General features: G+C 41.1%; 1 protein-coding gene and 1 long non-coding RNA gene across 2 annotated transcripts in view; one reads left to right on the top strand and one right to left on the bottom strand.

Moving 5' to 3' along the window:
* The window catches only part of LOC306980134, a 452,652-nt gene that overhangs the window by 249,274 nt on the left and 186,874 nt on the right, over positions 1-16,504 (top strand). The gene's annotated exons all lie outside the window — the stretch shown is intronic.
* cdh22 (cadherin 22) overlaps positions 1-16,504 on the bottom strand; it is a 170,803-nt gene that overhangs the window by 58,755 nt on the left and 95,544 nt on the right. Inside the window, exon 8 of the mRNA XM_079579254.1 lies at positions 10,852-10,973. Coding sequence (XP_079435380.1) covers positions 10,852-10,973 — 122 coding nt within the window. The remainder of the gene's footprint in view (positions 1-10,851; positions 10,974-16,504) is intronic.

Here is a 16,504-nt window from a genome sequence, read left to right on the forward strand (position 1 = left end):
CAGAAGCGATAGGCAGGGTGACATCTTAACAAAACATGCTAATGATACGTTTACCCCACAAAACTAAACATTCAACAAAACACTTTGTGAGGCATTAATGGATAAGAAGTGCGCTTTGCAACCCGACCCACCCGCATCCGGAGTTTGCCGTATTTTTGAGGTACCCAACCCGACTGAATCCGCGGGCCCTGCCGGTTGATCGCAGGTGTCGGGTCAGCCCGCGCATCACTAATGTGGGGTATAGAGGTCACTGCTTCAACCTCTACATATGTGACTGACTGTTTGTCTGGCTGTAGAAGCTAACCGCTTATGCCCCAAATGGCAAAACTTTGAGTCCTGAGATCGCTACATGAATATCTGTAATACCACTGTAATACCACTGCAGCATTTCTTCTTCTATTACAAGCAGTAAAACAGCTGCTAACGGATATGTAAGGGATAATGCACGACGAGGTGTCCATTATCAGAAATAACTGGACGACGCGGAGACGTGAACCATCTGACGCGAAGTGGAGGACAAATGACCAATTTGTGTGCAATGTCAGCTAGTTGCAATGTTATAAAGTGCAACAGGTTTTTTTTTCAAAGTCCTTATAACACATAAAACACAATACACTGTAATAGCCATCAAATGTACCCATGTGGGGTCCAGGTGCTTGTTTTGAAATGTTTTGTCTATTGACAGTGGTACCTACGAACTACACATACATATTATTCCATTGTGTATCTAACCCATAGGCACAAGTTATTACACATTGTTACAGAGTACATGACATTGTACTAAATTGTCATATACTTGTCTTGCCTTTATACATGTTTGAAGCAGTGTTAATTTTGACAACATATTTTATTTTAGTTTTAGTCTTTTGACTAAAATGTAATTTAATTTTAGTCGAGATTTAGTCAAAAAAAGCTTTTCAATTTTAGTCTAGTTTTAGTCGACTAAAATTGTATGTCAATTTAGTCAACTAAATTTAAGACTAATTTAGTCGACTTTGCATTTATAATATTCATTATAATCATTAATCATTTAATCATTAATCATTTAATCGTGGTCCTCGACTTCATGGTCCTCGACTTCATGGAGCTGCTTCCACATGAAAAAAGCACAAACCTGTTCATTTGGCAGTGAATTTACATGATATGAGGCTTTTTCAGACGGTCAATAGAAGTTTGGATGATTTTAGTTTCTCCTTTTTTCATTTTTATTTAGTCTTATTTTAGTCGACTAAAATATCTGGACATTTTAGTCATAGTTTTAGTCTCATGAGAAACTTTTAATTTAGTTTTAGTCCAATTTTAGTCGTCAAAAATATCACTTTGACTAAAATTAAGACTAAATATTTTAGTCGACGAAATTAACACTGGTTTGAAGCCAGACTTACCTGTGTAATTTTAATGCACCTTACCGCTTGTAACTTTAATTCTGTCTTAAAGATGGCATTTGTCCTGGTAAATTTAAATTTCTCCACTGTCAAATCAAATATAAATGCCTTTGCCCTTCCCCTTTCCCCCTGCGATGTATAACTTTCTTCCTTTTCCCGCCCCAGATCAAGTGCCCGGGATTGCTATGTCAAAACAGCAAAGGTGTGAAGCAGTTTAACACATTAAGCCACGGCCTTGGCCTGAACTATGTCTCGTGGGGGAAAGCCGCTTAGCCTATGTCACCGTTTTACATTATTCACTCTTCAGCCGGTCGCTCCCCCCCTCCTCCCGTCGCACCTCGCCGCTAAACGCAGAACCGAAAGCCCCTCGTGTTGCCAGCCGCTGAAATGGGATCAAACCCGACCACAGTTAAAAGGCTTAGGTTAATCTGATTTTCTCTGTATATCCAGAGAAAGCCAGACCTGAGCCAGAGAGCTGACAGTGTGCGAACGAGAAGCCGATAACGCGCCGCGGCAGACAATGGGACGCCGCTCATTAGAGGAGGAGAGCTGGAGATGATGTGTCACATTAAGACGGGGGGGGGGGGGGGGGGAGCGTACGTGTGATGTGTCCATGCATCTTAGATAGACGATGCTGTGCTGCAACATGACTACAGCAGCTGGATGGGAGAAAAAAAACAAACCCCCGGAAATATCTATCAGAATTGAAATAGCAAATCTGAATACTCAACAAAAATTAGAACAGGGAGCTACTGGAATCCAGCAAAAAAGACGGTGCTCATGGAAAGAGGAAATAGAATATGCAAAAAAAGATCAGGTCGAGGCACTCGTCATTTGCAAAAGTAGAAAATGCGTTTATTTTCGGGCCAGGAGCAGTAAAAAGCACACCATCGCGTACTGTATGTTTGTAGAGAAACATTCATGTAACTTTAGCATCTTATCAGCTAACTGTTGTAGCATTAGCCATTTTGTTTACATTTGAGTTTATTCAGCTGGAACGCTCGCCTCATTCTACACTGAACCAAACTTATTTCTCAGACTCATTAGCCAAAAATGCCGCACCTACTGCTAAAAAAGTAATACTTAATAAAGTCTCTACTTCCGGGGTTAGCGTAGCTGCAGCTCTGTTAGCATTTATCTCTGCTAACCCGGATGTACCCATTTTTTTGTTAATATTACTTTTATTGCAGTAGGTACAGCATTTTTGGCTAATGGGCCTGATAAAAAGGTATTTTCAGTAACTATCTGTTGAGTTTCAGAAATATTGATTGTGGTATTAAAGAGTTTTTTGCAGTTTCTCGCACATCTGCGGACCCGGAAGTAGAGCTGTGACATCACCTCTTAACAAACGTATTGCCAACCGAGTTAAGCCATAAGCCACGCCCCCACAAATTCTGATTGGATGGCATTTCAAATTCAGTTTTTTCATTTGGCTTTATTAAGTTAATATTGTCGTTTTACAAATGTTTAAGGTTAGGGTTAGGAAAAAGGATTTGGTTAGAGTTAGAACAATGTGGGGGCGGGATCCTGGTGCAATTGGGTCGGGAAGCGGAAAGACGTGGAACGCTATGAGGTCATAAGTCGTAATTTTTAAGCGGGAAAAATACCAGTTACCAGTTACCTGGAACGCATCATTATCCATTATTCAAAAGATACAGACGGCATCTTTGGAATCGCCCATACGCAGTCATGTTCGAAGCAGCCAGAGGGGGAAAACAAAGACAGGACAAAAATGTATTCTGAATATGTTTTCTTACTAAATAAAGACATGGAGAGGAGCAAAGTGGTTCAACAGCCCATGAATAGGACTACTTAAAAAAAACATACAATGCTAACCAGGAAGCTAATGTTAGCTTCATGCTACACATCCTAGCATCTTTTTTCTTTCTTCTTACTTCAACTGAACAATTTGCAGTGAAAAGACCTCCATATTTACACATATTTGTATTGCCACCTGCCCTCAAACTGCAGCACCTAATTGCTTGTGGGAGTTTCTGATTATTGTTGGTATAGTGTGTGTCTGAATGCTTTATTATTCTCTTTAGTAAAAGTCAGTTGTGATAAGAGAAAAGCGATGTAGTATTTAGATTTAAATTATGTCCAGTCTGCTTTGAGACTCCTGACACGGCAACATGTCAGAGCATTTTTCTCTTTTTTCCCCCCCAGTTGCTTTTAATGCTGAACCTTTGTGTTATTGCAGTCAATTTGACCGGTGAAATTAGCAGACAAAAAAGGTGAGCGGGGTTAACTACAGCAATAATAACCTGTTCTAACCTCAGAGCAGAGGAAGCGCACACCGTCCTCCGGGTGCAAGTACAAAGGAGAGGGCAGCCAACAACTGACACTTGTTTGAGGTACTGTAATAGAAAATCTACATAATAAAGTCTACATCTCAACCACAGCATTAAAGCCACTCATTTGGCATAACTATGAGCTGCAAAAGAGTATCGAGCATTGCATCTTTCACATTTCAGATTCACGATTCAAACCTGACATATACAGTTTCAAAAGTCGGTTTGGTTTTTGTATGTACTGTATGGTTTTTAAAATAAGAGTTGCGATTGAAGGCACTACGGTTGTGTGAGAAAATTACCAAATGTGAACGTATGACTGTGTACATTGTTAATATTAGTTTTGAAAAGGATGTCAGTGCATTACCATCAATAGTGAAATTTGTACATGAGACTTGCTTTGCTAACTGCTCTACCCTTCAGGACATCCAAAACTCATTTGGACTACTGCAACTACTGTATATAGTGAAAAAAACAAGCTTGTTAAAAGTCGCCAATGCAAAAGTGTTGCGTAGCCAGCAACAGGAGGCTTTGGGTGGATTACAACCTTTTTTTGCCTGGTGTACTCTTTGCTCCGTGTACCGTGGTGTTGATTTTAGAAAGCAATCAACTCAATTCAGATGTATATGTTGGTTTGTGTTTTGTTCAAAGTAAAGCTAAAACAGCCTCAAATTCAAACCTTTGTCAAAACTGATTTTCCTCTAAAAAATAATATTTAAGTAATATTCAGTTGAACCTTTTTGTTAACATGAAATAATTCCAAGTCCCCCCCCCTCTAAGTGCTCGTGTACCCCCGGTGGTCGACGTACCCCGGTATGTGAAACACTGGCTTACAGGGTACAGCACTCCATGGGCCAAATCTTGTGCCTGGTGCAAGGACAGCGCAAACTCTGAACGCTATGGTTATATTCCGAGTTGTTGTTGCGCCACTTGTGAGAGGGCGTCGTTTATAAAAAGAGAGAGGACTGAGACTGAGGCGTGGTTTATTACAAACAGCACAGAGAGGTGCTCGTTTACATCGCGCTGCCTTCTGTTCTTCCTTACGCATTATAGGCTCTCACAGGTCAAACTAAAAACTGTATTAACCCCATTGTGAGCTAAACAATGCTCATGTCCCGAGAAAAAGAGAAAGAGCCGGTTCTGCTGATGCGCGGGTCGGCACTCGCTCGGCCGTAATTGCCTTAATGCGACCAAAACAAAAGCACATGTTCTCCCCGTTGCCCCTTCTCAGCTGTGGCGTCTGGTTAGAGGAAAAAGGCTGTTGTACTTTACATCGCCATTGGCCATGGGTGTTTTTCTACCCCACGGACTTCCCACTTAAATGCGCAAAGTCTTGAGTAGCCGGATCTCAAAGTGCACTCCTATTAAGTGCAAAATGCTATACTCTGCATGCTATAGTCTGCATTTAGAAACACAAGATCGGGCCTCATGATTTTAATTTTTGTAACTCATAGACTTCAGCTTCAGGTTGTTGTAATAAAGCCAGACAGAACCGTAAACTGCACCTAGTTTAAATGTATTATAACTATAACTTTACAATAAAGAGAATGGCTAATTCAAAATCTTTATAAACAATGCATGGTGGATGTTAACAAAACCATCCTACCACCTTCAACCATGTGACACAATTTGCAAAGAAACTATGTAGCTATTATGTAACACAAAATAGCTCAATATTTGAAAAGCTGTGGTGACCCCAACAGCTAAATGTCGCTTTGTGTTGGATACATTTCTATAAAAACATAAAATATACTTGAGAAATGTTGTCTTTTCATGACACTTGAGGTCAAATGTGGTGAATGGAACGGCATTGGCTATTTAACTTTATTTCTCTGAACGCGCTCCCTGAATTTGTGGCCTCCAGGCTTTTGATGAATTGTCTGCGCTTCATTTGCTGCGTAAAGAGGACTGAGCCAAATTGCACCTATCAGACAGATGCCAAACACGTTCATTAGCACCCAGGAGAGCAGAGGGCTCCGGCACGGCCCCGCGCCAACGCTCCGAGTCTGTTAAACACTGTGAATCAAAACGTCACTTTTGAATCAGGCAGAGTCGTGTTGCCACTACAGTCAAAACCACCGGCAAACAGACAGTGGAGTATGTAAAAGAAAACTAAGGAGTTAAAGAAGCCAAAATGGAGGTGAAACATGTCAATATCGGGATTGCGAATAGGTTTAATATAATAGGATGACAGCTACCATTGGAATTATAGCAATAATTATAATGCACTGGTTCTCAAAATCCTTCAGAAATGTGCAACAATGATGGGTGAAGTGACACTACAACATTAGATTCTGTTGAGAACCAAACCACCGACCTGTGAGTGAACGAAAACACTGTTCCCTGGTTTTAAAAGTGCATTTTTACACAATGTTTTATTCAAAAAAACCTGGAGCATCCCTTCGGAACAAGGAATTATAAACTGACTGTGCTTCATGAATTTATGACAGATATATATTCACTTCATAATCAAAACAAAAACATGCTAGTGCAATTGCCGAGTGTCTGTCAAGACATAAAGAGGGTGGGATATTTAATTCTCTGCACAGGACTCACCTCACCACGCCATATTTCTGCTGCTCAAGGGGAGCTGTTTTGGCTAGATATTTTTTGAGAAAATAAGAAATAACACACCCTGCAGTGCCTATCCCTGAGGCTGAAAATGAGCGTCAGGAAGCTTTTGACCGAAGGCCAACGCAAGTCTTATTCACTCCAAATGCACAAAAAAACAGAACCCCCCCCCCAAAAAAAAACAAAAAAAAACAAAGGAAAAACAGAATGACAGACTTACTTTGAAGACAATAAAAGTCGACCCTAATATATTTGATCTGTTTGTAGTCTGACCTTGACATGCTCCGAGATGCACACATTTCCTCCAACACCATTTCAGTTTATTTGTCCCAGTTACTTCTTGGTTTGGTTCGCAACTGTTGACCAGAGTCAGTGTGCGTTGACCAGCTGCACAAACATGGACAATATTCCCAGCAAACTCGTGAGGATTTGATTCAAGTGGACGAATGTGAACAAGTTTTATTCAGTGCCAGCAAAGGAGAGAACGGTCCAGCCAATTTCTGTGCTCAGAGATTAAGTTCGTGAGCATGAAATATCAACGCATGGTCTCCAATAGGGTTGTGCCGATGGACGATATCATCGTCCATCGGCGATGGATGAGCAACATCACGATGGAGAGCCACCATCGTGATGCCACGCCCCCTCCCGTCAAAAACACGCACTGGTCTTCTGTAGGCCTTGTAAACCTACAAACTGTGCAGGGATTGCACTGTAAATTAATTCACGGATGTAACTAATATGCACGCTAGTGTCAGTACCTGCCAGAAGCTACGATGTGTTGGCCGTAATTATTAACGTAAAGACGCAGCGCTGCTGTTTCTGACGCACGGGGCTCTCTCTCTCTCTCTCTCTACAGCTCAGAGTTTAACAGCACGTGGTTTTGTTTTGCTTTGCTGCGTATTGAAACTTAAACCGTTTTAAAATAACGAGAATAGCTCTCACATCGGAGCTAGCTGAGCGCGCGGACTATTTTCACGAAGGACCGAGAGAGGAAAGAGAGAGGAGAGAGAAAGAGGCGGTGCAGGAGTTAAGAGGTTACGGACCGGGCGGCGCGGCTTCAAAAACGTAGGCTACGACGCAAACTTCTAAATATTGTCCCGTTCACCCACTGTTTCTTAAACATTGCGTTAAAACTGAGCAAATGCAAGTAATGAGCTCCGATTTACATTTGTATTAGTGGAGAAGAGCCTTGGAGTTCACGCTCTGAATACGTCGTTCTCCTCTCAGACTTTACGCACGAGTTTTAACACATTTCTTTTGCAAAACTCGTGTTCCGTGACTCTGTTCAAATCATGTTTAGTTTAGATCCATTTATCCTGCAATCTCACATCTTCCTAACATACATAGTAATATGCAGCATATATATAGGCTATGTAAATGTCTTTAAAAAAATGCTTATAATGAGAAATGGACGATATCATCGTCCATCACGATGGTTCACTGTAAACATCGTCAACGGCCAATTAAGGGGACATCGCCCAACCCTAGTCTCCAATAGGTGTCCTTCTGTTTCTTTGGACCCAGAGTCTGTTATAAAGTTTAATTGAATTGAATATATGTTCAAGGCGCTTCATTACGTTTCTGTGATGTCCCCGCAATGTCTCCGAGACCTGTCGGATACCAAGGAGATGGAGTCGTATGTATCTTTTTTGAGAACTTTATTAGTAACACTATTCATGATCTGTTCGTAGACTTTGTCAAGTCTACATTCGGTTTCCACTGAAATCGAACATGTTTGTTTTCATTGAGACTTATTTCTAGGGGACGTGGACAAATCTCTGGCAACTTGAGTCTCCAAATAGTCTCCAGGCCGGTGAGATAGGCCCTTAAAGGGGCTAGATGCAAGTTAGCCATTTTACACTCGCTACTGCCACCTCAGGTCATACATGTAACTGCAGCTTCTACATTAAGCTCGTGCATGACGGCAATACGGAAAGTGCAGGATTTTAGAGGCAGTTGTGGTGAACAGGTCTGGGCTCATTCTACACATTAGGACATTGTTGGAACATGTAGGGGGAGGAAGATACATAATTTTAACATTTTTAAACTCAAAGCAAATATAAAAAGACAGACCAATGATATTTAAAATGTGTGAATGAAACAACACAAACCAGGTTAGCTTCATGTTAAAGAGGAAACATCATTATGTCATTTTGAAAGTATATATGATAAAAAGAAGAGTAGGTTGTGGATAACACGTTTAATTAAGTCGCCCTTGCAAACAGAAGTAAGCAGAGGCGGTGAGACTCATCCAGCCTAACAGAGCTGTAGACAGTGCAGTGCCAGAGAGGGGGCATACCGCGGGCCATAAACGTTTAGAAGTGTGCATGCAGATCACGCCGAACTCATTACACGTGTAACTGCAGCTCCCAGCATCGGGGCCCCGTGCTTTTTAATTATTTCTCTCCTTTGCACATGATAATTGGGTCCACCTCAGCACGGCACCCGTTGACCGAGGGCAAGAGACTCTGTAATGGCTTAGTTTGTTTTATCGTGATCAATGGAAGGCGCAACAGGCACCCAAAGGTATTAGATGTTTGATTTTGGTTTACTGTCAAGGTAATGATGCGCGGAAAAGTTCAGGCTGGCTATTAAGGATTACTTAATATGGAAATGAACAGAGCATTTTGGTTCCCAGACTCTGGGGCTTTTTATTTTTGAAGCTCACATGTTCCAAACCATAATCTGTGAGCATTTAGCTTATATCATGTATTTATTTGTGTCTTTCTAAACAAGTGTCCTCGAAACGGAGTGGCTCTCTGCTGTTTTGGTTGCGTAAAGCAAAGTTAAGTTTGGCCACAGGGAAAATCAGGTTAACCTTTTTCTCTTCTTAAAGCAGTACTAAGTAACTCATGCCCCGAGAGGCCATAAGCGCCACTACAGGTGTCGCAGAATGTAGCGTTTTTTCCTCATTAATTGTCCGTGAGAGTAAATACTACGTTGGCAAGACAAAGGGATATTGTGCATCCAATTACAAAATGGAGATCATTTTTTGTAAATACTGTTTAAGTCAGACCTGGGCAAAATACGGCCCGCGGGCCACATCTGGCCCACGAGATGATTCAGTCCAGCCCACAACCTGTAGAGCATAAATTCCTAACTATGTCAACTCCAGCCACTAGGGGGCAGATTAAATAAGAATAAAAGGAAAGAATTCCACAGGTGTCCAGCGGAGGGCACTGACATAGTAAGAAATCAGGATATAAACAACACATTGTGTGACATGCAAGTGGGAATGTGGAGTGAATGAATATTGACTACAATGTAGCAGAGACTTGTGACACAGGCTTGTAAAGTGCAACAAGTGTAAGTCGTTTTTATGAGGCCACAGTCCTGCCAGGCTCATTATTATTCATTTATTGGAAAAAAATGAATTTTGTATTTTCCCAATCAAAACAATTGTTTTTATTTAGCGACTTTTGTTTATGGACCTGGCGATGCACTCTCCATATATTATACTTATATCCCGATATAAGTTTGAGTTATTGTTGGTGCGGCTCTCCAACTCAATTCAGGCTTCTCATGTGGCCCCTTATGAAAATGATTTGCCCACCCCTTGTTTAAGTGGTGCTGGCCCGCAGTTAGCTTTGCCCGTTAGCCTGTTAGCTTCTTCTTTGTGATTCCATTAGTGTGTATTGGTGGCTCCGACCCAGAGGCAGCAAAGTTGAAATTGCGGTTTTCTGCCCAGGACACCAGGGGGAGATAAAAGACCCCCCAATCATTCCATTAACACTTGTATTACCCCCAGAAGGACTATGAAAAGGATTTATTAAGGTAAACTAGTTACTTTGTGCTGCTTTAACAAGTGCTGCTGAATCACTTTTGTAGCAAACAGGACGGGATTATAATGAATTCTCTTCAGAGTAAAATGTGCCAAAAAGGTCCAACAAATCGAGAAGAAAATGAATGCTTCTAGAGATTTTTCTTTTCTTTTTCGCTGCTGTAGAAATTGGGTGCGTGCCGAGATACAGCGTGAGAAACAACTGTGTGCATGATGTACTGGATTAAAAATATGCAATTATGAATTAATCAAACTGAAATGATAGTGGAGCAGTGCAAAGATTAAATACTACAAATGAATACAAATGTAGTAAATGTATTATTTTCCAACAGAGACAAAAGACTGATAATTTACTTTTGCAAAGAGAGAGACATGCTCTGCAGCTCCATTATTATGCTCCGTTATACTCGGCTTGTGATTGCTGAAATTCATTTTGCAAAGTTGTCGACTACTACCAGAAAAGTGGCCTGGTGAAACTGTGAAGTCGTGATTGACCAAGACATGAAGCAAGCCGAGTGATCTTCAGCTACTGACCATTCAGTGTTTCTGCTTTGTTAACTCCCTTTATATTGTTGGATGCTACAGTTAAGTCAAAGATGTAAAATTCGTTTTTTTTTTCCTCACAAAACTCTGCCATTTTCACATTGACAAACCATCTGTCACTTTCACAATCTGTAGCGTTTAGGAAACAATTTGCGAAGTACGTTTCCAGCATTATACAAGTTCTAAATCGCCCCAAAAACAAAATAACAGATGGGAAAGGGACAATAACCGAGCCTCCCACGAGTCAACAAACTCTGTCCAATCTACAGCTACGGCTTACCTGTCCTGGCTTGGCATCTTCACATATAGAGGCTTCATACGGCGAGGCAAGTTCCGGGGGATTGTCGTTGACGTCCAATATCCGAATGCTCACAGACGATTGGGACGCCATCGAGTGGTTTTCTGCAACAAACAAATCACCAAAAAAAAATGTGTATATTATCCACTGTCTAAGCAATGCACTTGAAAAGAATACATCTTTTTTGTTTTGAGCCAGAGAAAAGGTTACGCCAGGGCGCCAGAGTGAGTCAGACTGACACATACGACTTACGAGATTGAAATCTTGATGCATTTGCCGCAATTTTTTTGATTCGACAGCTTGTCCACATAAATACTCAAGCATTTTCACAAGATAAAGCTTTCTGCGGCTCGTGTAATTTCCTTTGTGCAGATATGCGGCACTGGGACTAAGTGCTGTAGGGTTCTCATCTAACGCCGATTGCCGCCATTACCTGGATACCGCTTTTCTGCCGCCGTGAGTGACAGGCAAATCGGAGCAAAGAAACCATTTTTGTGTCTCTGGATCCCCGCTATCAGATAATGACATGTTGGAATGTGCTTGTTTAATAGTCAAAGCGAGAGATACACGCCTCAACGCGGCGATAATCATCAAAGAGTGTGTTTGACAAATTTGAGAATATTGCGTTGTTTTCAAGCAAGTCAGAGCAAACAAACACGCTGTGATGCTTTCTTGAGATGGAAGAGTAAATATAGGGAAATATAATGCCTTTAAAAAACACTTGACATCTACTTGGAATATGCTTGCTGGTTTAAAGGACTTCATGTATACCGGTGTTTGAACTGTTTTGAGCCCTTAAGCATTTTTATAATATATCCTCATCCATTAAACAACAACATCAACACATCAACACCCAAATTCTACTCTCTACTGAGAACATTGTCAACCATGAGGTGTTTTTAAAGGCACACCGCGTAACATTTTGGACTATACTGTTGCCATCTGTACAAAACATGCTCCTAATGACCAGCTTTAGGCGCGTTTGGTGTGGACGCAGCATTAGGTCTGTACTAATGTGTATGAGCATATAATGTGCACCTTATCCATCCATCCATCCATTTTCTTCCGCTTTATCCGGGGCCGGGTCGCGGGGGCAGCAGTCTCAGCAGAGATGCCCAAACTTCCCGATCCACACACACCTCCTCCAACTGTTCTGGGGGGACCCCAAGGCGACACCAGGCCAGCTCGGAGACATAGTCCCACCAGCGTGTCCTGGGTCTTCCACAAGGCCTTGTCCCACTAGGACATGCCTGGAACACCTCCCGCGGGAGGCGACCAGGAGGCATCCGAAACAGATGCCCTAGTCACCTCAGCTGGCTCCTTTCGACGTGAAGGAGCAGGGACTCTACTCCGAGCTCCTCCCGGGTAACTGAGCTCCTCACCCGATCTCGGAGGGAGCGCCCAGCCACCCTGCGAAGGAAACTCATTTCGGCCTCTTGTATTCGCGATCTTGTCCTTTTGGTCATTAACCAAATCTCATGACCATAGGTGAGGGTGTGTGCACCTTACTTCATCTAAAATTGATGCATTTCTAAGCTAGTAAAAGTAAGGTAAGGTAGTTTTAGATTAGAGTAGGCAAGGCCAGTTAGGTTAGGTAGGAAATAGGCATTTAAGGTAATATGTTTCTCAGGTTACTAATGTATTAATGCATGTTTGTGTTTTTATTATTGTGTCTTATCTTGGGCCCCATAAGCTAAATGTTGCTTCAAGGGTGTCCCATTTATGAATATGCATTATCTATGAATGAATGTGTAAATGTTTTACTGAATACTCGTAATAAACGGAACTGAACTGAAAGTTACAGTCATGTCTTAGGAGAGCTGAGCCGCTCACAGCAAAGGCTCATGTTTGTTTGCACATTTATGAGGGATTTTTCAATGATGATAATATCTGTCATAAAAGAAATGCTTGGATTTTCAATTTCAATTTTATTTTTTGGTTGTGGCTTGGTATAGTCCGGTGTGGCTTTAAAGCACCGACAACTTCATCCCATCTGTGTCCACACCTACAACAACATGTGCATCTAACAGGAGAAAGCTAGCAATGAGTAGGGTACAAACGAGTAGAGTACAGATTAAATATATGTTGGCCAAGGTGCGAATAGGAAAAAAAAAATTGCCAATTTTTTCAGAGACGAAATCTAAATAATTGATAGACCCAGGTTTAAATGTATTGTATTATTTTTATAATTTTGGATCCTGTTTAGGTTTTGAATAAGAAAAAACAAATCTAATTTCGTTTTTTTTGGTGTTCCAATCTCAATAAATCATGCCAGGAATTTGTTATTAAAAAATTGCTCTCAAAACCTTCAAAACTATTGCATGAGTGGAGCAAAAACCTAATTTTGAGAAAGTGGCCCTGAAGTTTTGTAACATGTACACATGCACGAGAACATTGCTCCGGTCTTTCGGACAGGTGGCTCCCATAAAAGGAAATGACCATATTTGGATGATAGTGTCATCCCAGGGACCCTTCGCAGCACATGTGGATGCAAAATAGGTCAATATTTGTGAATGAATGTGCAAGGGAAAGCTGACTTTGTGATGTGATGTTGTAGCTACTAAGCATCAGGGTAAGATTGTCTTTTTTATATTCTGACATGAAAACTAAGATGTTAAGGGAGTAAACTAGCTAAACAAATTTTCACCTGCTGTGTCTCGCCTTAAAGGGATATTTCAGGAATTTTGACATAGGGCCTCATTTCCAAGTTATCCAGAGTGTTGCTGATTTCTGGAGATATTTTTTTTTGTAATTCATGCAGTTCTTATATTTGAAGAGTTTTGTGGTGCTAGGCTAGTACAAGGCTAGCGCATTTCTATAGTATCAGCTAGCCCAGGGGTAGGCAACGTCAGGCCGGGGGGCCAAATCCGGCCCTTCAGCACAGAACCTCTGGCAACATCAAATCAGCAACATTCTGGATAACTAGGAAATGAGCCCCTATGTCAAAAATCCTGAAACATCCCTTTAAAGGGATTTATTTTCCATCCTGGTCCGGTGACTCCTATGATGCTTCAGGATCAATTTTAGGTTCTTTAGGGTTTCTGGTAGGTTTTCTGAATGGAATGTGTACACAACCATTGAGACAGTTCAATCAACAGTGAAAACCTACAAGAAATCGTAAAAAAGATCAACGTCCACTCCCTTGTCACTATCAAACATCTGAATACTGCCCCCTTTTGGCTACTTTGAACAATATTTAAACCAGACTGATGTGGAATAACCAAATGAACCAACTCAGCAAGTCCACATGCACTACAATGTCAAAATAACAGTGCAGACGCTTTAATCATTTATGTCGGCTAAATGCTGGCAGCCCGAGACCATGAGTAGGCCTATAAGGTGTGCGCATAATAGTGTGAATTACCGAATTAGTTGCTCTGAGCAGTGGTCTAATTACAGCAAACAGTGCATGAATAACTCAGTGAGCAATCGTCATCCGGTTACTGAATTGGAGAGTGCAGAAAACACTCACGCACAAACACACACACAAAAACATCCAGACGACGGCAGTTAATGAATCATTCATTTACAGGGAGCAGTGATAAAAGAGCTAATTATATGCGTCGAAAGAGCCCTAACATGTATGCACACCAAGGTGTAATTAAGACAGTGCTTAGGAGTGTCACCACACATCAGAATATATTAGTGTGAGGAGAAACATTATGCTATGAATAGTATGTGCTGTTTATAGCAAAGGTCGAAGCGAATTTACAGTGAGAAAATATACCCCACAAAGAAGTTTAAAAGGTAATTTGAAAGTTTCTGTTTTCTTGATGTCTGCAACATTAACTGAATGTATTCATTATGCTTGTGTGTAATGGCAAATAAAGCATCCTTTTCTATTCTATTCTATTCTATTCTATTCTATTCTATGGTGGTGGCGTTTGGTAAAAAGCTAGTTCTTTATCAAATAGCATTCGAAGATTTTTATTTCTTGTCAATTTATATTCTGACAAAGCCCTCACAAATGTTTTGTAACAATGTGCATTCAAGAGCGTTAATATATCAAGTATGCTGTTCAACCAGAGAACATTGGCACATTGCTGACTCTTAAAACCATTAACCTTTTCTCCATTACATTCTAGATCATCCTTTGCACTTGTGCACATCATAAGTGACAGCAATCCCATGACTTGTTTGTACAAGTGGTGCATTGTGTACAGAAAGTAATCCTGGTTCATCAAAAGCAAAGAGAAAGAAAAACCATTATCAACAGACAGGCAGATTCTCTGCACCTCTCGCCAATGTGAGCCCAGTAGAGGCGCGCACTAATGAGAATGCTAGTCGTGGCTAATAGCATAATCCTCACATCAATGCAGGCTTTAATTGACTGCTTTTTGCCTGCGCATGACACAAAAATGTACACAGCGCTAAGACAGACAGACAGACTTCTTCATTCTCCGTCTTCTAATTTGGTCCCCGATGCGGTAAAGCAAATACTTCAAATGAAGAAGTGAAGGAATTCAAAAATATAGAAGCACTGGTTTCTTTTGTTACCTTTAGGGACACTTTTCTGTACAAAGAAAGATGCTTTGAAGACTCTTTGCAACTGTGCAACCTAAGTTCCCCCCGGAGAGAAAAGCCAAGACATTTGATTGCACAAAATGACTTGAGTTTCCCATATATACTAAATATATCTACCTAAATGTTTGCAGTCTCGTTCTTATGTGCATCTACTGCATTATTACCCCATTGCCAGTGAGGAAGTAAGTGATTGTGGAATGTTTATGCCACCTCATCTGGAATTGAGCAATTATTCGTGGTAATTAACCAGGAAGTTCCCACATCACCTGCCACATCCCCCGTCTTTATCAACCTAACCATAGCAGCAGAACAGACTCGTCAGCTTCTCCCTCCTCTCATCTTCGCCTGTGTCTACCCCCAGTCAATGTATCCAGCCTCTTTTCAACTCTTATGTAATTGCTCCAAAAAAAGCAAAAGCATTACTACACATTTCACATGGAATTGAATAACAGTTGAAACAGAGTAGTCGAAAAACTGGCTCTGTGGGGAAAAGGGTTATCCATTCAGAAAAATGCATTCATGTGGACCAACAGGCGCTGTTCCGAATCTGTCTTCAGATTTAGGCGAAGAATAAAGGGATTTGCGCAGATTATTGGCGTGCTCTGCATCTGCGCTTCTCTCACCAGCTGTTGCAAATCTCACACAATGGCTCAACAGAGGCTCTCACGGGCTTTCAATTATGGCGACAGAACTTCGTTGATAGACACTTAAAAGGGAGGATTCAGCCATGTGTGAATGTGTGTGGGAGTGCGTCACCAAGGTCGTGTTGCTTGTGACCAAATGGTTCATAGAGTATTGGTAGACAAGGCCACTTGGAAAAGATGTTTCCAAATGACGCCATTTATTGTAGTGCATTGTAGGACCGAAAGCTTAAAGGAACAGGCCATGAATTTATCTCACATTGGTGCAACAATATCTCCACATAAGTAGCACCTACAGACTTCAAATTTTACAGCCTTGGACTAAACAAGGTTTTGGAGAGTTTATAAAGATATTTTCAAATATCTAATAGATTGTTTTAATGGTTTATTACATCTTGACCAGGGGACTACAGATGAAAAGCTTTTGTTCATGTGTTTTATGAAACTGCACTGTCCCCCTTCAAATAAAC

The sequence above is a fragment of the Gobius niger genome (assembly GCF_951799975.1).
Source record: "Gobius niger genome assembly, chromosome: 20".
Taxonomy (NCBI): Eukaryota; Metazoa; Chordata; class Actinopteri; order Gobiiformes; family Gobiidae; genus Gobius; species Gobius niger.